General features: G+C 36.1%; 4 protein-coding genes across 5 annotated transcripts in view; 1 reads left to right on the top strand and 3 right to left on the bottom strand.

The window, feature by feature from the left end:
* Positions 1–1,169: 1,169 nt before the first annotated feature.
* Positions 1,170–2,006, top strand: LOC125608687. Its single transcript, XM_048779131.1, has one exon. The coding sequence runs from the start codon at positions 1,170–1,172 to the stop codon at positions 2,004–2,006; it is 837 nt and encodes a 278-aa protein (XP_048635088.1).
* Positions 2,007–9,896: 7,890 nt separating this feature from the next.
* LOC125574819 (probable inactive DNA (cytosine-5)-methyltransferase DRM3) lies at positions 9,897–13,782 on the bottom strand. 2 transcript variants are annotated; one of them, XM_048779715.1, is made up of 10 exons: positions 13,666–13,780; positions 13,381–13,427; positions 13,173–13,304; positions 12,969–13,065; positions 12,779–12,876; positions 12,603–12,699; positions 12,183–12,334; positions 11,913–12,012; positions 11,615–11,706; positions 9,897–11,506 (listed from the first exon to the last, which is right to left on the bottom strand). In XM_048779715.1, the coding sequence occupies exons 2-10, from the start codon at positions 13,381–13,383 to the stop codon at positions 10,169–10,171; spliced, it is 2,109 nt and encodes a 702-aa protein (XP_048635672.1). In that variant the 5' UTR covers positions 13,384–13,427; positions 13,666–13,780; the 3' UTR covers positions 9,897–10,168. The 2 variants fall into 2 exon arrangements, with proteins under 2 accessions (XP_048635672.1, XP_048635671.1); XM_048779714.1 differs by lacking the exon at positions 13,381–13,427 and having other exon boundaries at positions 13,666–13,782.
* A 1,139-nt stretch (positions 13,783–14,921) lies between these two features.
* Positions 14,922–16,464, bottom strand: LOC125609019 (non-specific lipid transfer protein GPI-anchored 24-like). Its single transcript, XM_048779713.1, has 3 exons — positions 15,600–16,464; positions 15,468–15,509; positions 14,922–15,275 (listed from the first exon to the last, which is right to left on the bottom strand). Exons 1-3 carry the CDS (start codon positions 15,934–15,936, stop codon positions 15,181–15,183), a joined length of 474 nt encoding a protein of 157 aa, XP_048635670.1. The 5' UTR covers positions 15,937–16,464; the 3' UTR covers positions 14,922–15,180.
* Positions 16,465–17,141: 677 nt separating this feature from the next.
* The window catches only part of LOC125609018 (importin beta-like SAD2 homolog), a 7,849-nt gene continuing 1,024 nt past the window's right edge, over positions 17,142–23,966 (bottom strand). The window contains exons 3-22 of the mRNA XM_048779712.1: positions 22,942–23,091; positions 22,671–22,838; positions 22,235–22,345; positions 22,043–22,120; positions 21,705–21,904; positions 21,579–21,639; positions 21,364–21,438; positions 21,203–21,280; positions 21,037–21,099; positions 20,858–20,941; positions 20,601–20,779; positions 20,285–20,324; positions 20,060–20,203; positions 19,797–19,916; positions 19,492–19,707; positions 19,075–19,236; positions 18,227–18,902; positions 17,846–18,051; positions 17,550–17,688; positions 17,142–17,468 (exon numbers count right to left, since the gene is read on the bottom strand). Of these exons, the coding sequence (XP_048635669.1) occupies positions 17,326–17,468; positions 17,550–17,688; positions 17,846–18,051; positions 18,227–18,902; positions 19,075–19,236; positions 19,492–19,707; positions 19,797–19,916; positions 20,060–20,203; positions 20,285–20,324; positions 20,601–20,779; positions 20,858–20,941; positions 21,037–21,099; positions 21,203–21,280; positions 21,364–21,438; positions 21,579–21,639; positions 21,705–21,904; positions 22,043–22,120; positions 22,235–22,345; positions 22,671–22,838; positions 22,942–23,091 (3,093 nt within the window). The 3' untranslated portion in view covers positions 17,142–17,325. The remainder of the gene's footprint in view (positions 17,469–17,549; positions 17,689–17,845; positions 18,052–18,226; positions 18,903–19,074; positions 19,237–19,491; positions 19,708–19,796; positions 19,917–20,059; positions 20,204–20,284; positions 20,325–20,600; positions 20,780–20,857; positions 20,942–21,036; positions 21,100–21,202; positions 21,281–21,363; positions 21,439–21,578; positions 21,640–21,704; positions 21,905–22,042; positions 22,121–22,234; positions 22,346–22,670; positions 22,839–22,941; positions 23,092–23,966) is intronic.

The raw sequence follows: 23,966 nt of genomic DNA, 5'->3' as shown, positions 1-23,966 counted from the left end.
ACTCAAAAAATGGTTTACGTTGCAGGCCCAGCCCTGAGATTTACGGGGTCATAAGCGAAATATTAAAGATTTTAACAAAAAAAAAATTCTACAAATTGGGGAACCTAAAAACTATTTTTTATAAGCCTATATCTATGTAATTTTTTTTCAAAACTTTTAGGGGTCAAAACCCAATGTTTCTTGGGTTTTGCCCCAAACTAGTCCTATTATATTAGTATTCCTACATCAACAGAGTCCAACGGTCCCGATCAGTACATAAATATACGAGCTGTGCCAATTCATACAAAAACACTCAATTAATTCAAATTTCATACATTCGAAATACGGTTTTTACTTACATTGACGAACTTTTCGTTAGTCAATGAAAATGGAATATGAGCTGGCAGTTAACGGTCGCTTATATGTCCCTAATATGGAATTTTCGGTTTAAACAATAAATAATTATTTAAAAAATATTTTTAATTTCGTTGAGGGGAGGGAAATCGAACTTAGCTTGGAGTATTAACTCATCTAGAAATCAGCCATTGTGCCTAGATCACCATATTGTTTTTATTTAGTATGATGTTCTATTTATTTTATACTATTGAATATTTCTGTGTTTTAGAAAAAAACCTCATGTATAAATATTTTTTATTCACAAATTGCATATAATTTATAATATATAATATATAACTAATGTGTAAATTTTTATGTGTTAAAAAAACAATGTATAAATATTTCTGAGTTTTATAAAAACATAATGTATAAATATATTTTCACAAACTTTCTTATTTCAGTCGAATAAAACTTAGAAATGTCAAATGTGGAAAGAAATAAGATTTAACGTTATTTGATCCGACCTGTATGCCCATATATATGAATATCATTGATAAGGATGAACTAGATTATTATATTATCAGCATAAATTTTCTCTAAAAATGTATATATAATTTCACAAATTTTTATATAATTTCTAATATATAATACAGATTGTTGGGGAGATTTCTCCGTGTATAAAGATGCTAGGGATTTTTGTAGGAATACTCTAATATAAAATATGAATGTTGGACACATCTCTTGTAATTTATGAATAAATATATAATGAAAATGAAATATTCATTAGTTTTTTTCTTAAACACAGAAATATTCTTTGTATAAATAGAACATCATACTAAATTAAAACAATTGGTATGGCTGCGAAGGAGACCTGGGAGCGTTCTTCTATACCGTTACCTCTGGCGGGTTTCTCGAGGAATTCAGTTTTCCTCAACATACATTACCTGATCGCATGCAGTAAGAAACGTACCTCACAAGATAATTCTGCTCTGAGGTTCCCCTGGTTTCTGTGGCAGATTTGGAAAGCGAGAAATGCATTTTGCTTTGAGAGAGTGCGCTATGAGGCAGAAGCCATAGTCTCTAAAGCTGACGAAGATGCAATAATATGGACACAGCTCCAACGGCATGACCAAGAAGAGCCTAGTTCTTTATCAAGAGGAATGCTCTATAGAAGAAGTTGGGAACCCCCACCCCTGGATATGATTAAGTGCAATGTTGGCGTTTCGTGGAGGAGTGGCTCGCAAGTGAGTGGTTCAGCATGGATCATCCGAGATTCTCAGGGACAGGCCATCTCACATAGTAGACGATCTTATTCTGCGTGTCGTTCTCTCACAGAGGCAGGTTTGAACGCTCTGTTCTGGGCGGTGGAAGCAGTTAAGAATATGCGTATGAATAAAATTATCCTAGAGGTGTCTTCTCCTGAAGTGTATGAGATCATAACCAACTCTAGGTGTAATGTACGAAGGTGTGCGCTGACGGATAAGGTGCTTCATCAGCTGAGCTCAATAAATCATTACCACCTGACGTACGTACATGTTGAGGCGAATCAAGTAGCTGAGGAGATTGCTCTGAGTGTCACACGTGACACTCGTCTTCAGTCATATGTCGCTCATGGAGGTCCTGCATGGCTTAGGACCCTTATTCTCAAGGAAGCGGAGGTGAGTGCCATAGACGAGGCGAGTGGAGCTTAATCTTTGTCCTCTTCCTTGTTTACCGAGTATTACAGGTCCTTCGATTGGCCTTTATCGATTTTTTTCTCACCCAATCTATGGGTTTGTAACTGGCATCTACTGATGTCATCTTGTTTTTTCTCTCCCAGTTTTTTACTTTCTGGCCTATTTGGTCGAATTATGTTAGCTTCGGCCTCAAGTTAAGTTTTAATGACAAAAAAAAAATTAAAACAATTGGTTGGACTCGGTACAGTGGCTGATATCAAGATGAGTTAATGCTCCGACCCAAGTTCGTTTCTCCCTGCTTAACAAGTTAAAAATTATTTTTAACTAATTATTTATTATTTTAAACGTAAAAAGCCACATATGACTCTTTTAGGACATGTAAGTCATTGTTAATTGCCGGTTCAGATTATGTTTTCATTGACTAATGAAAAATTTGTCAATGTATGTAAAAGCTGGATTTTATCAATTTGTATATGAAATTTAAATTAATTAAATATTTGTATATATATTTGTACAGCTCGTATGTTCATGTACTGATCGGGACTATTGGACTCTGTTGATATAGGAATAGGCCGATTTCCCGCTCAGGGACTTATCATCACTCAGATGTTGTTTTGAGTCAGCGAAGCTAGTAGCGCGAAAGGTTAAAGGTTAGACACATTATATCAGCCTTGTTGGTGACTCTCATCGTTATGTTATCTCTCTGGTTCATTGTAGACCTAACAATGGTGCTAGTTAAGCTTTAATAAAAGTTTGTCGTCGAGGAGAAGCTTCAATGATTCATAACATTAATGATTCTGGATTGCAGTCAATCCAATGATTAATAACGGAAAGAACGATGCTAATATAAAGCTAAAAAATGGGCTTAATATAATGCATAGCTAAAAATAAGTTCTACTAAATAAATTTAAAGTAGTTTAATAATTAACCAAATTTTTTTATAATTTTCCAAAAGAAGATACCCTAGTTACTTTCTTCAGTTTTGAAAGTATACTTTTTTTTTAATGGTGAATCATTTCGAGAAATTCCACTTTAGTTAAACACTACGGGCGGGTAAACGAATAAACAAATAATATAAATTACTTAAAATGTTTAACTTATTTTTAATTGAAATTAAAATTTTCATGTTTTTATTAATAAAAAATTGTCTACTTATTTTAAAAATCATAAACATAATAATATTAAATTTTTTATAGGAGATTAGTATTTTGCTTTATTTTAATGTTTGTTTTAGTTTAACTATAGTAATAGTTAGAATTAGTTTTGAAAAAATTGCTTGATGAATTTAGTGAAATTATAACTTGTAATAAGTAGTGCAAAGTTTGATCCATTCAAGTCAGGTAGACTTCATATTGTTTGTCTTAATATATTACCATTAGGTTTGAAAATAAAACAAATCATGTAATCTAAGTAACTCATGAATAGAATTTAAAAAATAAATGGTACTTGGCAATTAGCATTGTATAATTCTTACACTTTATTACATATATAATTAACTTATTATATATTAACTAACAAATTATTTTATCATATATTCTGATCATGGGTGGATAATCTTCTTTTTTCTTCGAAAACACTATATATTGTTAGATAATTTAGTGATTAGAGGGAAAACAAACTTGCGTGTATACTATTGCTTTTATTGTTTGAATGTCTCCATGGTGTGTTCAGCATCCATCTTTTTAGCTTTATCTTTTATGTTAGTGTGAGTTTGTAATGTTATATATCGCTATCTCAATTTTTAGTTTGTGGTTGTTGAATTTGTCGAATAAGCTACAACATTTTTTAACTGTGTGATTTTGAGTTCAACCTCCTTCGCGAGAAAGGAACTATTAAAAGGGATTCTATTTTATTTCAGACTCTCGAACCTTAAAATATATTGTTTAAATCATAAAAACAAAATTTTTTAATCTCTTTGTAACAGGTACATGTGTCACATCGGATTCCATTGGTGTAGGGATGCCATGTAATTGTAGTTTTGACATTCAAATAAGTTACAGTGTAAATTGATAGTCTTGTTACCTTAACCTCGTGGAGTGATATCTTTAAAGAAAGTAAAAGCAGTTTTGGTAGCAGCGGCATGTGGATGGGAGTCTCTAGCATTGGTCCATTTTGATTGTGCTTATTCTCCACCCAAACATGTTCGACTGATCTATGTCTCCTCCATGAATATATCATTATGCCGTATTCATAAATGTTATTGTCATACACTTCAATTGTTGTACATGTGTAGATCTCATCAGATTCTAGGAGGCTCTCCCTTTCTATTTGATATTTTGTTGAATATATTTCTTAAATTTATTTCTAAATTTACAGAATTTTTTTCATCTTTGGTTCTGCTAGCTTTTCATATGATTCTTTTATGGTTGATGTAATTGCAAATTTGCATTGTAGAGATTGTTGGATATTGTATTGTTTTAAATGTATAATGATTGTGTGGGTTTATTGCATTAGTCCATAACTTACAACTATTTTTTTTAATGCCTAAGTTGTAATCCGGCGTTGGTATTTGTTAAAATTTAAATAATTGTGTTTTCTAAATAGTATTCCCTAACTATGAGCTAACATATTTAGCTCAAATTATAATAACAAATTTTATCAACTTCGATTCTAGCAATTTTGAACCTTGGTTTTTTAGTTTCTATCCAACTTTATTCAATATTGTTGGCTGATGCAAAGTCTTTTCTACATAACATTATTATATTGTGTGGGTAAATCTTGTGTTTTTTTTGTCAACTGCTTTGCTTTTTATTAAAGCTTTTGGGCTAGAATGGAGTATAAAATAGGCTTTAGGCCCAACACACTAACAAACAAAATATAGTACAATAATTTCATAAAACACGTGTGTGAAAACTAAAGAGTAATTGCCACGTGGCAATTCTTGGTGTATTGAGAGACACGTAGGGCATCTTCACCGTCCTTCTCACCGTCACCTGACTTCTTCGCCGCTGTAGAGAAGATTCCGGCAACGCTTCTTCACCACAGCCACCGCATCAACTCGATTGGCCTGGTTCTTGTACTCTGAACATCTTTCACTCAACCGTGATCAAATAATCAGAGGGACCATGCTTCGCTGATGATAAACCAGAGGAAAGCTTAGATCAGATGAAAACTGAATCTTTGCCGGACCGAATGAACGCCGACTCTGCTGAATCCATTCCAAATGATCTAATAAATCCCATCAAAACTCTTCTTCTCTTAGCAAAGAAGCTTTTACCTTATGCCAAACTGGCTATTCTAAGATTGGTAAAGACTGAATCTTTTTAGAGAGAAGTAAATTTGATTCAGGAAACAAAGTATCCGATTAAAGGATCAACGGAATATAAATGAACAGCTGTGAAAGATGTAGAAAACTTTTATTAATTTCAAAAGCAAATCGAAAAAGGATTAAACTTTAAGAACACAATTCAATTTGTTTTTGAAAGATACACATCAAAACTTCGCCGAACGAAGAGAAATCTGCTAACTGGAAAACACAATTGCCAAAGCGAACAAAAGAAATCGATCTTTCGATCGAAAAGTATTTTACATCAAAACTTAAGACAAATCTCTTTCTCCCTCTCACAGGGAAAGAAAGAGAGATAATTCTCTCTCTCTCTCTCTCTCTCTAAGAGATCTAAGAGAGTTAGAATGTAAATCTGGTGTTATTGTCGATGAGTTAATCATTAGTGGGTATATGTTTATGTTATTGTCGAGTTAGCTTCTGCCAGGACATTTGCTAGTGTAACGATACTAAACAAAAACTATATATATATATATATATATATGTATATATATATTCTTTATTTTGTTTTATTGCTAGTGTACTGTAACCATACTAAACCAGATTTAATTAACAAAATATATTATTTTATTTTAATTTATATACATATATTTTACAAATACAATTTTAACTATTATTTGTTCAATATGCAGATAATCCGAGTTATAATGTTATTTTCAAGTAAATCTGGTTTGAATCCGAATCCAATTACAATACCAAACCGAATACAATCCAATATGACATCAATTAATCAAACGAATTACAAATTGTTTAGCACTTCGTTTCAGTTTATATGTTAAATCGATAAATTGGACCATGTAAATTCATCTTCTTCACAAACTTGGGCGTATACCTTTCGACATAGAGGGCCAGAGATATAATTGCCAAAAAGCCACCTTCAAATCAAAAATCACCATCCATAAATCCCCCTAAAAGCCGAATATACAAACCATAACCACCCTTATTGATTTTTTTTTTCAAATGCAAAAGTATTGATGTATATTAAGTGTCACTTACTTGACGGACAACAGTAGAAGAAACATCAACTAAACTGAGATGAGGATAAGGTATAGGCACTGACATCTCACAGAAGCACAACGCAAAGCTGTAAACATCGCAACTTATGTTGTATGGCTTACCATCAATAACCTAACCATAAGCTGCATTATTAGACACATAAGACTTATTTGAAGACGAAATTAGCAATTTTTATAACGTAAGAAGTACATTTTTCTTTGTTACTTATGGAGCCATGTATCCAAGAGTTACGCTTTCTCCAGCCATGTCCTCAGGATTCTGAGCATCAAATCTAGCCACTCCAAAATCTGTAATCTTTGATTACTCTGATAATCGGAATGAATATTCTTTGTTTTCACATCGGCATGAACTATTCTACCTTAATGCAAATAACTCAGCCTGCAAAAGATCAGTCATGGTTGTATTCACACATATCCCTTTCTTTCTTGGAGATTCATAATAAATGAAAAACGCTCTGTTTTTCTAAATTTACCTCCGGAGAAATCGCTAGAACAACTCTATCAAGAATGGGGAAAATCTTCTTTTTTTTTTTGCCCGTCCCATGAGTTCTTTAACTACATAACCTAAACAGCTGAGCCAGTATTGGATTCACGGACTCTGTTCGACGAACTTTGTAACAACTTAAATCGTAAAAATATGCAGAGAAGATGGAGAGGCCAACCTTTTCATCAATCAAGAGTTGTCCAGTTGTCAACTCCATGCTCTCCTTTCTTCATATCTCTTGCTTCCATAAACGAAAGAGAGGCGTGACCACTGTCGGCGGAGAACTGCGAGACTGAATTGGCGGAGAACTGCGAGACTGAATTGGGTTAGGCACATGTATTTGACGAAACAAACAAAACTGCAGGAGCTGTATCTTGTCAAACAAATCTGCAGAAAAGCATAGAGAACTGATGAATACAGTAGACACATACAATCTTCACCAAAACAGGATACATAAACAATATCAAAGTCATCATTAACACTTACAATGGAAGGTGTCTCACCGAAGGAGCTGTATCTCTTCCTAGTGAACGAAATGCTTTTTTTTTTTTGAATAAATGTTAAATTGTATTCATCCAAAAAACGTTTTTACATGAGATGCATCAAAAGGCTGAAAGGCAAATAATCAACAACTATTGCTTAAACTTGTTATCTTGTACCAAACCACATTCGCATCCCTTTCTCCATCTTTTGATCTCCTTGGCGCCGAATTGTGGACAGTCTGTTCCTCACATTTTTATCAATGATTTTGGCCAGCAAAACATGAGGAAGCTGCTTCCCTCCATGCCGTCTGCAGTTCCTCTCTCTCCATATCGAATGAGCTGCTGCTTGAAAAGTATACCTTATCAAGAAGAGCCTCACCCGTTCCTGACCTTGTGCAAGCATAAGCTCAACAATATCATCCCATCTCTCAGTATATCCCGAACGAAGCAAACCTCGCATGAGCATTCTCCATATTTGGCTCGAGTAAGCACAAGAAAAGAACAGATGATTTCTTGTCTCCACTTCCTGTTTGCACAATACACAAGTTGGATCTATAGCAGGGTTCCATCTCAACATCCTATCACATGTCGACAATCTGTCCAGTGTCGCAATCCACATATGAAACGAGTATTTCGGCGTGGCGTGTTTGAACCATATATATTTACTCCATCTTTGCAAAACGTATTCTTTGCGGATCAACAGCCAAGTATTTTTGGAGGAGAACATAGTGAACGAAATGTTGAATTCTATTCCAATGAATCTTCATAAATCAAAGCAAGTATTATCTATTCATGCTCAAATCACAGGCTCCAATCCCCTCCATTGAGCCAAGCAAGAACCGCCATCTTCATTGCCGCCATTGTTGAGCCAAACAAGAGTCACAGAAACCGCGAGATGCTCGGAAGATCTGTCCAACAGAGTCAGATATGATGGAGTCATTATGGCTCAGGCCCCATCTCCTGTAAATCATCATCATTAAAACGATTCAACAGGAAAATAGAGAGATAGATTCCCTGCTTCCCAAAATCATCCAAAAGTTAACACCCAACAACTCGCCACATGAGAATAAGTTTACAATTGTTAAGAGTTGTGAAGATGATGTTAAATGGAAGAAAGCTGACCTTTTTTACAGGTGTTATCCACCGCCTCTAGAGACATAAGAAGCAATATTGATAACGTTTCAGAGGATAATAACTTCATACGATGCGACCCCAACGAAACTCGACCATAGGGATTCCTCATGACGATTCGGGTATGAAAGGACACCAATGAAATTCCATTGATAACTCGATTTCAGTCATCCAGATTCCAATCTCTCGAGACGCCATTGACGGTGTGAGAGAACATTATAAAAAAAATTAGGTCTCGGGAAGAACACAAACCTAGTTGCAGTGTGGAGGTGACGAAGACTGAAAGGGCTTCTCAGTTTTTGGGCTTCAATTCTTATTATTAACGGAAGCCCACAAATTATGTTATTTTAGTTAAATGAAACGCATAGTTTTATGTAGAGGATAGGTGTCACCACCTCCTTCCTCTATTTGTTGCGTTGGCAAGAGGAAAAGGGAATCACGCTCTTCTTTATGTTATTAGATATATAAAAGGTTTTTAGTAATTAAACCCCTCAACTAAAGATGAATCGTAAAAAAAAACTATCAACTAAAAATCCTGTGAAATAAACTTTTAATTTTAGTTCCGTTAACATATGTTACCCTCCGTCTAAAAAACCGTGACGAAAGATGACATATGTTTAACGGTTTATAAGTTGATCCCAATACTTATCAAACCTCTTCAACACAGAAGCAGTAGCCAAAACCAGAAACATATGATCCCAATACTTATCAAACCTCTTCAACATCCACTTAGCATTGCAGCGAAAGTAATCACTATCAGCCCCCTCAAGCTCCTTCTCCAACATCACCTTCAGCTCAGCAAGAAGGTAGAAATATACATTAGACGTCGAATACCCTCCCTCGAAAAGCTCCACCGCCACTTTATAGATACAACCAACGAGTCTGCTAAAAGTCTCGATCTTCACCCACTCCTCATCAGATGGTTTGTCATACTCATCATAAACCTCATCTTTGGAGAACGCATCCTCAAGTTTCATATCCACGGCTTGTTGCAGATGAGCCAACCAAACATTCCAGTTAGCAAACGAACACTTTCCCCATCCAACCAACGTACGCAAATCCTCCAGCAGCGACTCGCTTAACTCGTTGAACATATCATCAACCATTAAGCTGAAAAGATCAGCGCAGCAGTAGACAAGAAAAACCGGCGGCGCAATCGAGCTAACTCTCCTCAAACCACCCAACGTCTCTTCATCAAAGCCTTCGTCGTTAGGAAGCAAAAGAGTAGAGACCTTCCCCTCAATATCAAACCCCTGAACAGCCTTCCTAAAAGCGTAATCCACAGTCTTGTTGCAGACTCTCATCGTTATGCTCTCTCTCTCTCTCTCTCTGGTTTATTGTAAGGCTAATAATGGTGCTAGTTAGCTTCACTGATTCATAACATTGATGATCTTGGTTTAGAGTCAATCAGACGATGATTTATAACTGAGAGAACAATGCTAATCCAATATCTGAGAATGAATCCAACCAATATTGAGCCAAGAAAATAAATATAGAGCTTACACAAAGGTGCTTAATATGATACATAACTAAAATAAATAAGATACAACAACATTCGGTTTCTTGATTTAGTGCTTACCTTTCCAAGAAATCGCATAGCAAGACGAAGACAAAAAAAAAAGCACACAACAGGTTTATGGAGCATAGAGAGAGGGATGCAATAAAGCATCGGTTTCAAAACACACTTGTCTAGATGATACAAAACCATGGATACTACTAACTTTGCGATGAGACAAGTCTCAAACCCTCCATGTTGCCGCCGAGGACGTAAAGGCACTTGCTCAGCTTGACGCCATGACATGTATGACACGTTTTGTGACTCGAACAAACTCATTAAACAACGAGTAATCAAAATCACGAGCTTCGTTACTCCCGGTTTCTTTCGACAGATCAGGTGGTATTGGTGGGTTCTGACAAATGACAAAGTCGAACCCACCGAATCTCTCCACCAAAGCCTCAAGCTTATTTGTACTTAAGCTCCTAATCGCTTCGATCTGCACAAGCTCTCCGGTTTGTCCTGAACTCTGCCACCATCTTTTCAGTATGTTACGGCTCAGTCCACAGTGCTCAACAGAGACCACGTTTTTCAGATGGATTCCAAGGCGGTTTAACGTGATCTCCGCACCACCGATCCCGCTAAAGAGCGATAAAACTGTTAACCCTTCAGGAAACAAAGACTTGAGGACAGAGAGATGGTAACCCAACGTGTCTGTTTGGAAACAGAACTCGAACAGCTTCAACCTCTCAGCGTATCTCGCACCACCGATCTTGGTGTGGTTTGTTGGATATCCCATGATGCACTCTAGATGCTCAGGCTCCACAGGTGAGAGGATGTTGGGAGCGATCCAGATAAGATTAGAGGTGTGACAATGCCGGAGTATTATAGTCTGGTCTTGTTGAGATGGCTTTCCCTTGCATTCAGCTAGACGACGTCCAAGTCTTTCACAAAGAGTAGTTGCATAATCTATATCGGAACATGCGACACTACTCAGATGCTTTCTCACATCCCATTGTGGCCACCAGCTCTTCATGTGTGGCATTGCGTCTTGTATAGTTAACCTTGGCGTTGGGAGGATGTTGAACCTGTTTTCAGTTGGAAGATTGTGCACGTACCCTTCTGTCCTACGGAGAGCTGAACACAACCGAGTATCTACATGCTCAGGGTGGATTCCGAACAAGTAACCCGAGATCTTAGAACACCACCTTGGAGAGATTTCACTTAAGTTACCGTAGAAGAAATAAGGTCGTGTTGCTACATCGGGGCTAAGCGTTTGGGATAAACGTGGCTGCATTGCACTTGAAAATCCATACGTATTATCTTTATCATCTTGCATCCAAGGGGTTTCCATATATTCGGGTCTTGGCCTTTTGCCTCTGTCATCGAAGTCAGAAAATTCGTCTAGAAAGGCATTGTCATCTTCATCTTTTAGTCTTTTACCCCTTGAGGTCTCTCCCACATTGGCAGTGGTGGAGAAAGGAAGAGGGTCAGTACTAGGATCTGGTTTTATATCAGCAGCGCCACTTGAGGAACCTCTACCGCTGTCTACTTTCTCTGCACCAACACCAAGAAATCTCCAACTCTTTGAAAGACATGTAGCCGCAGGAGCCGCTGAAACTTTCTACAGTAAGACCAAATATCATTGCGTGAGAGAAGAGAACGAGATGGTTTTTTATAGTGTGATTCAAGAGAGATACACATTCAGTTTAAAAACATTGAAAGTACACACCTTTTCTATTTCTTCAAGGTCATTAGGAATGAGACGAGGAGCTTCACCAGTAACAATTGTCTCAGCGAGGTCAGAAATCTGACCTTCCGTACCTGAAGAGGTGCAAATAGATTTAAGTATAATATGGGTGGATACAACATAAATTTTAGTTTTTTCATTACACCCTTTGATTATTATGATCATTCCTAACAATATAAACCAGGGCCCTTGTCTATATAGTGGCAGGCAATCATGTCACTGTTTCTCACATACACATTCCAAACATTGGATGAACACGTAAAGAGAATAAGTTACGGACCTATCTTCTCAATTGCTATTGAGATCTCATGGTTAGAGAATCCCATTTCCAGTAGATGCAAAGTTTTGTCCATTGTTTCAAACAATACTTCATTGGGAACCTATATAAAATATAAAACATAGGTTAGAAGGTAGTAATGACGGACATAAGCACGTAAAAATATGCAAAATGAGCCTAAAAGAAAGGAAGATAGATATAAGAAACAAGTTAAAGTATAGAAGAAAGCATTAGAAAGAAAATTCAACAACTAATTTCAAAGACATTACAGACCTCAGGTCCTCTGGCAGCAACTGGAATGACATCTTCATCGTCTTCATTGATTTCAGCGTCATCAAGCGATTCATCGGACTCTTCTGCAAACTTTTCCGCTAGTTGAGCAGCAACAATGAAGTCCACCATCACATCAATTTGAGCGTCTTTACCTATCACACAGAAAAGAAAATCATGAAGAAAGGAATTGGCTTTCACCCTTAACATTATTTTAAAACAGTTTCATACATGTTTCTGTTTTTTTGCCTGTTCAACATGTCATACAATGAAAAGTTCCAATATCTCACACATGTAATCTTTAAGAACACAAAATGGTTTTCTTGCAATAGTAAGAAACTTGTACCATTCTGCAATGTACACAAGGTATAATAAAAAAAAAAAGAATTGAATGGAAAGCGAACGTCATTGTGGATATAATACCAAGTCTGTCTAGTGCAAAATCAACTAGATTTTCCGGGAACTTCATTCCTAGTAACGCCATCCTTTTACCATCGACTTCATATTCAGTATCAGGCTCCTATCAAAGAAAAGAGAGACAATTAAGAAATAAATCTGAATTAAATACAAGACATGCCATCACACGTTACACAATTTACCGGTTTGGGTTCCATTAGCCCATGAAAGCTGGGTTCAGGATGTTCAGTTACAGAACTCTTAGTGAGAATCTCTAATAACAACTCAAGATCATCTTCACCTGGATGTTAGAAAGTAAACGTCAGTAGTATTAACTATTAGCCTTCATAAGATCAAAAAAAAAAAAATTAGTTGTAGGATTTTTCTTAGTACCATTTTCATCAATAGCTTTCTGAACAAGAGTAGGGCAAAACCCCATCTCAATCAGCAAGGACTTCACATTACTTCCAGAAGAGCTAGCAGCATTGTCCTGCACATCAAGTATGGAAACAATAAGAACCTTCCTGAACCGCTACAAGGGATGCTTTAAGGATTCAAGATGGCATATAAACTCTTAAGTTGTTTGTGTCAACATACACCAAACTGCTGAGGATAAGAAGTGTCACAGGGCAAGTCGAAATCTATAGTCTCCGGCTTTGGAAACACCATATGTTCATTCCTTTCATGACCAGAGGAACCTCCACCTCCTTCTCCTCTTCGAAAATTACCCTGCAAGATTCCCAAAACTTATGAAAAAGTGATACATATTCCAAAAGATACATTCCAAAGTTGTCAAATTATATACCATTTAGAGAAAGATCCACAAACTCCACAGCAGTATCACATGAAAGCCTGCAAAATGTACCCAAAAAAAAGTAATAATAATAAATGGAAAAAGCTCTAATTGATGATTCTACCATAAACAGCAAAGAATGTATGAATAATTCGATAAGAATCTAAACATCTTGCATCCCCTTAAAGTAGAAATCCTCGAACTAAGAGAAGATTTGCGTCCACGAGTTCAATTCAGTTTCACTACAAAATAATCTAGCGAGGAGATTATGTAAAGAGTGTGTGGATGTAACCCTACTTGATCAGGAAGGTGCATGCCTGTTGCGGTGGTCCGAGTCCAGTCCGGCGGAGGGAAAAAGCCTAAGAAACTAATCGCACTGTAAAGCGGCGCGTGGTCTTCACTGCCGGCTATTGTGAAAATCTGGAAAAGTTCTTTACTGATTCACTTTTAATGAATGTTCGAGCGCGTGAGAAAACGAACGGTACAGATCATTGAGAGTTTTAGGATTTTGATTATATTTTTGTTTTAGATTTTAAAAAAATGAAAAATAACAGTCTTCCAGTAAATATTCTCTCCTATTAACTTTTTAAAAGCAATTAAATTTGTTTAAAAAGAAAAGTTTCTTTGGATGTAAAATTTAATAATAGATTTATTTCCATTGTTTAGAAGTTTTTTCATTCAAAAAATTAATTGATATAACCAAGGTGTTCAAATACATTACAATGCTATAAATTTTAGTGAACCGGCAACCAATAAATTTATTTCGGTAAGTTGCATTTTATGATAAAGACTAAGTGTTTTGCACATACTTATGGATTTAATAATTTTTACAGAAATTTTTAAATGGATATATTGTCAGTTCAAAAATCATTACAATAAATCATTTTTATGCTTTTGAAATATTTAATAATTAATTAAATATTAATTTTATATATAATAAAGTTTTTAATTTTAGTAAAATATCTTTTATTACATAAAATAGACTTGAAAACATTCATATATACATAAAACTATATACATGGATGTATATTTATTTTAAAAATATTATGATGTAAATATTTTTGGATAACATAATATATAATCTTCTTAGATGATGATTATCAAATTAATGAAATTCTGTTTGAATTTATGGGTAATTATATATTAATAAATCTAATCTAATTATTTATTAAGGATAATAAAGACTTTAAACACTCCAACTTTTAACGTGAGAGCGAAAAAATATTTCGCAAATAATAATATAAATATTTTTGAATTCTTTGCCAACTTGTTTAAAAATTATCACAATAAGTGGTTGTGATTGTCATAAAAAATTTATCTTAAAAGATAGATGATTTATTCTATCTTGTGTGATATATACATATATTAAAATAGAGTCGGTTTAATATTACTAAACCAAATATAATATAATGATATTAACTATGATATTTTTGTTAAAAAATTTAATTATTCACAAAATAATTATAAATTATCAGCTAAATCACCAGCAAATTCACTTTATAAATAATAATATAGATTCTATGTATATTGGGTCTTGATTTATTGGGTTTTTCTATTTAATTTATTCGATCAAGGTTAACAGTAAAATGAAAATGTAGGCTAGTAAATATATTTTAAAATTATGAATTGGAAACAAAATACATCAAAGGTTTGACAACAGCGACAATATCGAATCCCGGCACACAATTTCAAAATCCGATTGAGAAAAAAATATAAGAAGATTACATACAAGGGGCATCAAGTAGAAGTTTCATTGTAGAACCAAACAACTTCTTACATGGATATAAAATAATCAGATAAAAAATATCATTATCAATAAAACATCATAGAGATCGTTATTAAGGTGATCCCGACCAATCCAGTTCCCGCGAGATTGCTTGCAGCATCCGTCTCACCTTTAGGCGGTCCTACAAGTTTAAATCTCATTTTACTAACAATAAACTGATAAAGAAAAGTTTCGGATGTTCAAAAAAATAAGTCTCGATCTAATCCAATTTTATTTGATCAAAACTTTGGCTAACATTCTCCTAAAGTTCTGTACTTTACTTCTCATTAACGATTTTGTTGTAGCCCAAGAGGAAAAAAGCAATTGTTTTCACCTGGCACCGGTGGAACCCCATGCGGCAACGGAGCTTTAGCGGCTATACGAAAAAAAGAGGATAAATATCAAATAATCCATATATTTGTAATTACTGTATCTAAAATTTCCAAAAATATATAAAATAAGTTACCAGAACACATAGAAGGTCCAGCATCGATGCCACAACTCTTAGGAATGAGAAGAGCATTTTCCACGGTGAGATTGAAGCCGGCCAATACCTGCGGGTTTGTGAGGATGGCGCAGAGGCACTTCAACTGCGTCTTCACTGCCTTGTCTAGGCTTGTGCAGCATTCTTCTGATGATTTTGCTCCTACTTTAAGTGCCGCTGCACATAGACCTAAGTTAGCGTCACAAACCATACCTGCGTTTGGAGGAGGGGCCTTCGCTCCTTGCCCATTAACTACTATCGCTGCAATTAGCAATGTAGATAGGAGGAGAAGGGTCGTGGTTGTTGTTGTTTGGGACATTGTTAATGTCAGGGGATATAACTTTACAAAAAGAAAATTGATTGTATATGATATTTTCAATCTTTTTTTGGCTTTTCGTTCGGTGTCCCCTTTGTATTTATAGAAAACTATGTGAATTTTTAATTAGAATTTTGTTGCAGAATATATACGGTATATTTGAAAAGTTCGAAATGATAAATTTTTAGAGGGATTACAGAGATCTATTGTAGTTAGTCCGATATGCAGAAATTGAATGTCAAACCTGGTTTAACGCAAATGAGATGTTCATTCCCGGAGCATAGTAGCGAGGAAGTCCATGACATAAGCATGAATAATATATGTATGGTAGATGGATTATGGACTATCACATCACAGTTCAATGATTGTGTCTGGGTCCTGGAAGGATAACCTTGAAAAGATTCAACTCATTATAACGCGAAACTTAAATAAGCGAGAAACTGCTTTACATTTGGAATTAATAACATTGTGATGGGCAATAGGAAATATGCTAATATTCGTCATGTCAGCACTTTGGAAAAACTGTAAGGATTTGATCACCATGATTAAAAAAAAGCTTCACGCTTAGCCAAGTTTTGCAACAGAATTGGAGGCTATTAAGACGCTGCAAATATGTTTTCTAGACTTCAAGATATTTCATATCCCAAAAATACAAAATAAAATTTCAGATCCTTTAGCTAAGTCTGCGAGATTTTTTCATAGGACTCTTTATTACATTAGTTATTTTATTTCGGTTTCATTACCTAGACCACTTCAAATTTGAATAATAAAATAATCGTTTGTTACAAAATATATATATATATATATTGTATGTGCGCGCAGGCATGTGTGATTTGTACAGCTTTTAGTTAATTTAAAATCGGTTTATTAGTGTTGACGGAAACAAATGAAAATACTTAAATGCATTTCTCCCAAAATCTGAAAAATGTCCAGCAAGAATCACACTGGCATGAGAAGTAGTCACTAATCATTAATCAACTATTTTCCCTCTGCTGCGTTTGTATTTTGTAAATGCTGTGCAGTGTGCACAAATCTTATCTACAATTTTATCCCCCAAAAAAACTATTTTAGCAACTTTATTTAAATTTTTGATAAAAAAAAAAGCAACTTTATTTAAACCAACACATATTTAATTTGAAGATTATATATACTTATTACCTGGCTACAACTGTAACAACTCTAAAGCCAAGGAATGGTTATAGGTAAAGAATACTTCAAATATTTTATTTTTGTTAATTATATCATATTTAAACGAAAATCCAGATCAAGATTTCTGAAACACACGATTACAATTTTAAATTAAATAAACGTTGGTTCAGAAATCACAAAACACAAAACCACAACAACACACTTGGACAAGAGAGAAAAGTGCAGTTTAGTGTTCAGTGTCACTCAAGTGAAGAAACCGGTATATGCAGGAAAAGCATTTAGAAAGGTAGAGATTACTTCAGAGGGTACGAGTTTTACTACTTTCTGGTGATGCCTCTCCATTAACGATAAAACCAGTTTCTGCGTATCGATTTCATCCAGATGACCTGCAAAATCAGTACATCAAGAAAAAAAATTAGAAGTCTCGTAGGTGGTTGTTTCTTATCTTGTCGTGAAGTGCAACTTACCCAAATCAATCTCACGCTCATCATCTTCTTCATCTGCTTCTTCAATAACTTCACTATCTTCCAATTCTGCTGCAGCTTTAGCATACCTCTCTAGAAATTCTTCCTCTGTTTCTTCACATTTATCATCACTCTCAGAATCCTGTTCAGATACACAAACATGGATTAGCTTATTTGGAAAAAAAGAAACAAGTCACTAGAAGACCAATGTTGTTTCTTGAAAACAGCAAATTGTTTCATCATCTGAGGCTTTAGTTTTTAATGTAACTTAATAAAGATTATTGGCAATCAAATCAAACCTCGTCATTTGAATCATTATCATCAGATTCTTCCTCTTCTTCTTCAGGTTCTCCATCATCTTCATCATCGTCTGTTTCTTCAGCTATTTCCTCTAGCCTCCGAGAAGCCTCCATCAATGAAACAAAGCACTTCCTTACCAAATCATCAGTTGCGTTCCCTTGCCTTACATCTAAAAGCAGCTCGATCACCTTTACTAACGTCAACACTGAAAAGCAGCATTATATTAGTCTTGTCCATGCATTTATGACTACCAATAGCTAGTATATACAAACAAAACCTTTAAAGATAATGTTCACCAGTTTGCTTAAAGCAGTGGTGAACCATGAGTTTGTTACTTTCTGAATCATTAGCATATAAATGAAAGATTATCTTCAACTCACCATATAGTTTTACTTCGGACGCTATTGATGGAGGACTGGCATCAAGCGTAAGCGAATATGAAAAGGCCAATGAGGATACCCATAACTCGAAACCTCCAGAAACCACTTTCTCTAAAACGCATTCCACAACATCAGGATGGGAGATATAGCAAGATGATATCGCCAGCAAAAGAGGCCTCCACAACGAACAAGGTTTCTCACGCAACTGTAGGAAATGAGAAAAGGCTGCTTCACTGAAGACCACCGCCAACGATTTCCTTACCCCTTCGATGTCAGACGAGTAGTCTGGTACATGTAATAACGTGTGGACACAAGAACAAGCCCTCCTTGTGGCGGACGGATACTCAAGTATGGCTTTACTGACAAACGAACCAATGGATTCCACAACAGATCGTGGACGGACTGGCATGGCTGGAGGGGAAGGCATATCTCTGTAAAGGAAACTTCTAAAGCCATATTTGGTGCTTATACTCACAACTTCTTCTATGCAGTCAAAAACGGACAAATCCTCCGACTCTTCCCAACCATCCCAGCTAGCAAGAAGATCAGCCCAAACAACGAGCAAATCAGCTAATCTGAGCTCCACAGCTACATTGCAATTAGTAGAAGCAAGCGCAATGAACCACAACATCTTCGAGAAATGGTCTATGCAAGAAGTAGGAGGCACATCTGTTGCCTGAACAATGCAAAGATAAAAGACAGAGCAGTAGTGCGCATTAGAACAGGAATCCATTGTTCCATTCAGGCGCACATGCTTGGTTTTAGTTTCTACAATTCCATGTACAAAAAAAAGCAGTGGTGTTTGAAGATTTCTAAAAGAAATAAAGAGTAAGAAATAATTTAACTACCAGCCATGCGTGCTGTAAAAGTGCTGACAAAGCTTTGCTGATGGTACCTTGACCGGTTAGCCATATTTCAGTGGCTTCATTTTCCTCCTCATCCGTTTCAGGCTTAGAGATTTCATAAGTCTGAGACATTGCTGCTAGTGTCTCAAGGCCACCCACAGTAGCCTTATTTGAGAAAAAAAAAATAAGAAACAAACAATTGAACGGTGACTTGCTGTATCCACTAAAAAATAGTCCAAATTCAACAAGAACTCCACAAATATCTGGGCTTGCGTCCAGGATTTCATGTGCATGTGATGTAAGCTTTTGCAGTAATTTAACTTAAATCAATAGAAATATATTCCTGTACTTTCGTTATGTTTTAAACCTTTAAATTTTTCAGCTAAAATGTTAAGAAAACAGGAATTGAATTAAACATACCTGAGACCACTGATCTTCACTAGGGTCGATAAAATTCAGCATATTACTAACAAGAGAAGATACAATGTACGGAATATGCATAGCGATATCTTGACTTCCTGACTCGACCACAGATTTTAGAAGCTGAAACAAAATGCTATCTTCTTCGTCTTCTTTGCCAATCCTACCAATAATAATCTGAAGAAGCGGCAACCATTCAGGTGGTGTGTACTCATTCTGAATTGATCAAACATTTTCTTTGAGTTAGATTTGACAAGTCATCAGTTAAGCTATGAGCGCAATTGTTAATATAAGTGCTGAGTTACTTCGAGTAGTGAACATATTCCCCCAGCAGCTGAAACACGCACTGGGTAACAAGAGATCTCTTCCTGATCTGGCATTGCTAATGCCTTCAGCAGGGACGAAAAAACATCCACATTCATATCCTGAGAGCATAAAGCAACTAATCAATTATGAGATCACTATAAATGACATGTTGCAAATTTTAGAAAGTGCATACAGAGAATATTAGATTCAGGCAAATGGTTTTACTCAAAGAAATATAAAGAAGAAAGAATATAATTAACACCTCAGGTAGGCAGGACGCAAGCTCTCCAAGTACCCAATTCGCAGATGCAACCAAGTAAGGTGAGCAATCAGATGTAGAATAAATCGGTAGCACGCGGGTACGGACTAAAGATGCCACATACTCAGGATTTTGTTCTTGGATAAACTGTAAAAAGCGAAGCATCATAATTCTGTACAATATCTGCGAATGCAAAGCTTCAAAACAAAGAGAACCAATTTTTCTCACCTCTTGCAGGCCACCATATGCCATTAGAACACCAAAATAGCTGACATGTCGAAAGTAGCAACAAAGTCAGCTAAATCACAAAGTGAAAGGCAATGAAACAGGAAAGTATTAAAGTGGAAGAGGAAAGTCTGAGAAGTTTAGCACAGAACATAAGAGAATATTAATATATTTTCAATATACTGAACAAATATCTACGACATGTTGATCTTGAGCTTGAGAAACATGGCATGGAACACTAACTTGCAAAACGTGATCTCTTAAATTTCTACTAGAAGAACATATATCTAAGAAGTCATGAAAATGTATAGGAACTCACGCTGCTGAAGTACTAGCATCCAGTATGTTGCTCTTTGAAGGCACAGAAAACTTTGACAAAAATGGAAGCACCAGTAGATCTCCCATGGAACGTCTTTGGTTATTTATTCTGTTCTTTTCACCTTTCTTCCGCTTACTTGCAGCTGAGGAAGTTTTATTTGTAGTAGATACTGGTGGTCCCTATGATAATGGCATCAAATTCTGTAAGAAGATATGAACAAATAGCTGAAAATAGGTTATTGACTAACCATTCTTCACCTTTGACATGGCAATAACACCAAGCAAGTTCATAGCACTTTTCCTGGCTGTAAACAAGTCCTCCCTCCACCCAGAAATTTCTTCCTGCCAAACGACAGTGATATTATTCTAATCATATAAAAGTATCCATAAACATAAAAGTATTCCATGTAGAGAGAAAGAGAGATAAGTTGACATACTAGTTCAGAAGGAAGGTTCTTCCTTATGAATTCATCTGCATCTTCTTCCCACTCAGATATGTCCTATGTGTAAAAACATCCCAGAAAGAAGAGTTAAGTTTCTGAATTAAGAGCCCTGGTAGTGACCAATGCTTGCAACACATATTACAACTTGAAAAAAGCGTACCCTTTCATTTAGCGCCAGGGCTGGAAAAATTGCGGAGTCCAACAAAAGAGAAAAATGGGGTGATAGTAATCTCCATCCCTGTTTTCAAGGTACCAAATATTTGCTGTCAAGGACATTTGATAACTTTATTAAGATTGGCAGTAAACATTCTAACAACTTACAGGGCCAATTTCCATGACGCGTGAAATTACATCGAAGGCAAGTGATATGATTCTCTCAGCTAGGCTTCCGAGCTTCTGCACATGATGGTAGAAACTCAGAGCATTAGATTGAGAAAATAGTAACTTTTAGGTGAGAAGTAACAATTTTGATGGAAACTTCTCAGGCACCAAAAACCCAATTTTGAAGAGCTCAAAAAATTATATCTACTACATACACTGATGTTTGAGCTATGTTTGACAATCTTCATTGAGCACTTTACTATCTCCGGCACCAACCTGCATAATAAAGATATATAGGCGTGGGACGTAAGCACTGGCTAAGAGGTTTTTAAGGTGTTTGCTTACTGTCAGAGTATTTTCTATGTCTGCTGACAAGTGTGCCAAAGAGGAGCAAACTTCTCTTTCCAGTTTTCAACCTTAGCAAGTATCCATCAGAAGGAGTAACACTCCAGTCAAAACTCAAGGAGTCCAGAATTCTGATCATATCTCCACAGAAGGAACCGAGCAGATGTGACAAAGTAGACGGCATATGGGACTTCACCTACAATACAAATTACCCTTAACAAAACAACCACGGTGGATAGTACGATATGAACAATGACAAGGTGATATGACAAGTTTTAATCCATGAAAATTTTCAATCTCCCAGAATGCAATACAAACTGAATATGTGACTTACTGAAAAGTAAAGGCATTTGCTAATGATGTGGAGTGTCTTTTCCATTTCCAGTTCACCCCATTCATGTGTAGTCAAAGCCTGCTTCAGAATCATACAAATTATGAATGCTCACTGAGATCCAAAGTAAAATATATCTTACATAAAGATGTGAGCAGATGAAGAACAAGAAAACACAAAGGGAAAAGGAAGAACCTTGTCAACGAGACGGTGGAATACTGCCACCAATGGCACAAGAATTTCGTTTGAGATACTCTCCAGCTGTTGTGGCACTGGTTCCTTAACAAGTTTTGGCTGCAAGAAGTACTGCAAGCAAACAAACAGAAATATACCACATTTATTTAAAACACCAGGATCATTGGAACCAGGTTCACACTACAAGACTACCACTTCAAATACAAACATTTTCAGATTTGTTTGAATTGGTTATAATACTACTAGAATATATTCAGCCGGAAGTAACAAAAGTTCATAACCACAATAATGAACAACCAACCATAATATGATGGAGAACGAGATAAGCTAGAGGAGAGCTTATGGGGAGAGAGAATAGGACATGCAAGTTTAAAGCTGCGGCTTCGTTAATATATTATTTTAAAAAAATTCAAACTAAACTGAATGCAACAAATACCTGAAAAGGTTTTACAACAGTGAGCAACACCATCAGAGCGTTCACAGTACTCCAGCTAGACTCTGAACAGCTTATTAAACTACTCTTCTCGATAGCAGAACGCAACTCCAGCACAAGTTCAGGCCACGCATCTTTCTTCACAAATTCTGACACAACAACAATGTGGAACTGGCCACAGACAAAGTAAAATAAAAATGTGCACAAATGAAGAAAGAAGCGAAAACAACATTCCCAACATCCAGACGAAGACAAGCTCGTTGAAAACGCTTACCAGTTCAAGCAGAACTTTAAGAAGTGCAGGCTCTGCATGAAGCAAAGCTCGAAGGAGCTGATCCTTAAACTCCTTGCTGACTTCTGAGATGATCCCTTCACTCCCAGTGTTCCTTCTGGTGAAATTCTTCAGATATGTTGCGGCAGCAAACTCTCTGACTCGGATTTTCACCTCCTGAGAATCGAAAAAAAAACATGCACTAGCAAACATTTAACTGCTGTGGATACTTAAAAGCTGGTAAACCAAAGACTCAGCTGAATTAACATAGTGTTTAAGGATTTCAATATATTGGAGAAACTAGCATGGGCATATTATCTGTTAAATTCGATTCAGTTCGTTGTTATTTGTTTTTCGATCCGAAAAATTGGCAAATAGTATTCTGCAAAGGCCAATATTGATTTGATCAATATATTTATAGAGATATTGTTTGCATCTCGTAAATAGATCTACCAAATAAGGATTTGGTGAAGTCGCAAGTCAAACAACGTAACACTAATTGTTCCATCGATTCGAGTAAATCAAAATTCTAACCAACAGAAGAAGTTACCGGAAGCGATGGAGAGAAGGCGATAAGGGAAGTGAGGGAGCTCCGTAGAGAGTCGATCCAGAGCCTCCGTCGCCTCGTGGACGGAAAAGCCATCTGGAACTAAGCGTCTGGTCAAGAAGCCGAACAATCTGAACTGAGTCGTCGTCGTCGGCGACTAACATTTTTTTTTTTTGCCCTTTTTTTTCCCTGTCAAGTGAAACCCGCCATAGCTTTTTTATTTTATTATTCACTGATAAGATTTAATTGGGAAAAACCACACGAGAAGCGGGAAGTAATTTAGGTATCAGCTAGTGCGGGAATAATTTAGAAATCAGCCACCGTGTTTGTTTCTTCTATTCTACACCATCCTTGTCTTGGCTTAGAGGCCTCTGTATTGGAAGGCCCTTAAGGCATTCCCTTAGGGTAACTCGAGGAAGAAAGAGAAGGTAACAACCCCTTAATCAAAGGTGTTCCTTCAAACTCTCTTATGACCAAAAAA

The sequence above is a fragment of the Brassica napus genome, chromosome A5, assembly GCF_020379485.1.
Source record: "Brassica napus cultivar Da-Ae chromosome A5, Da-Ae, whole genome shotgun sequence".
Taxonomy (NCBI): Eukaryota; Viridiplantae; Streptophyta; class Magnoliopsida; order Brassicales; family Brassicaceae; genus Brassica; species Brassica napus.
Note: the sequence above shows the minus strand (reverse complement) of the source record. Positions and strands in the feature narration are given on the sequence as shown.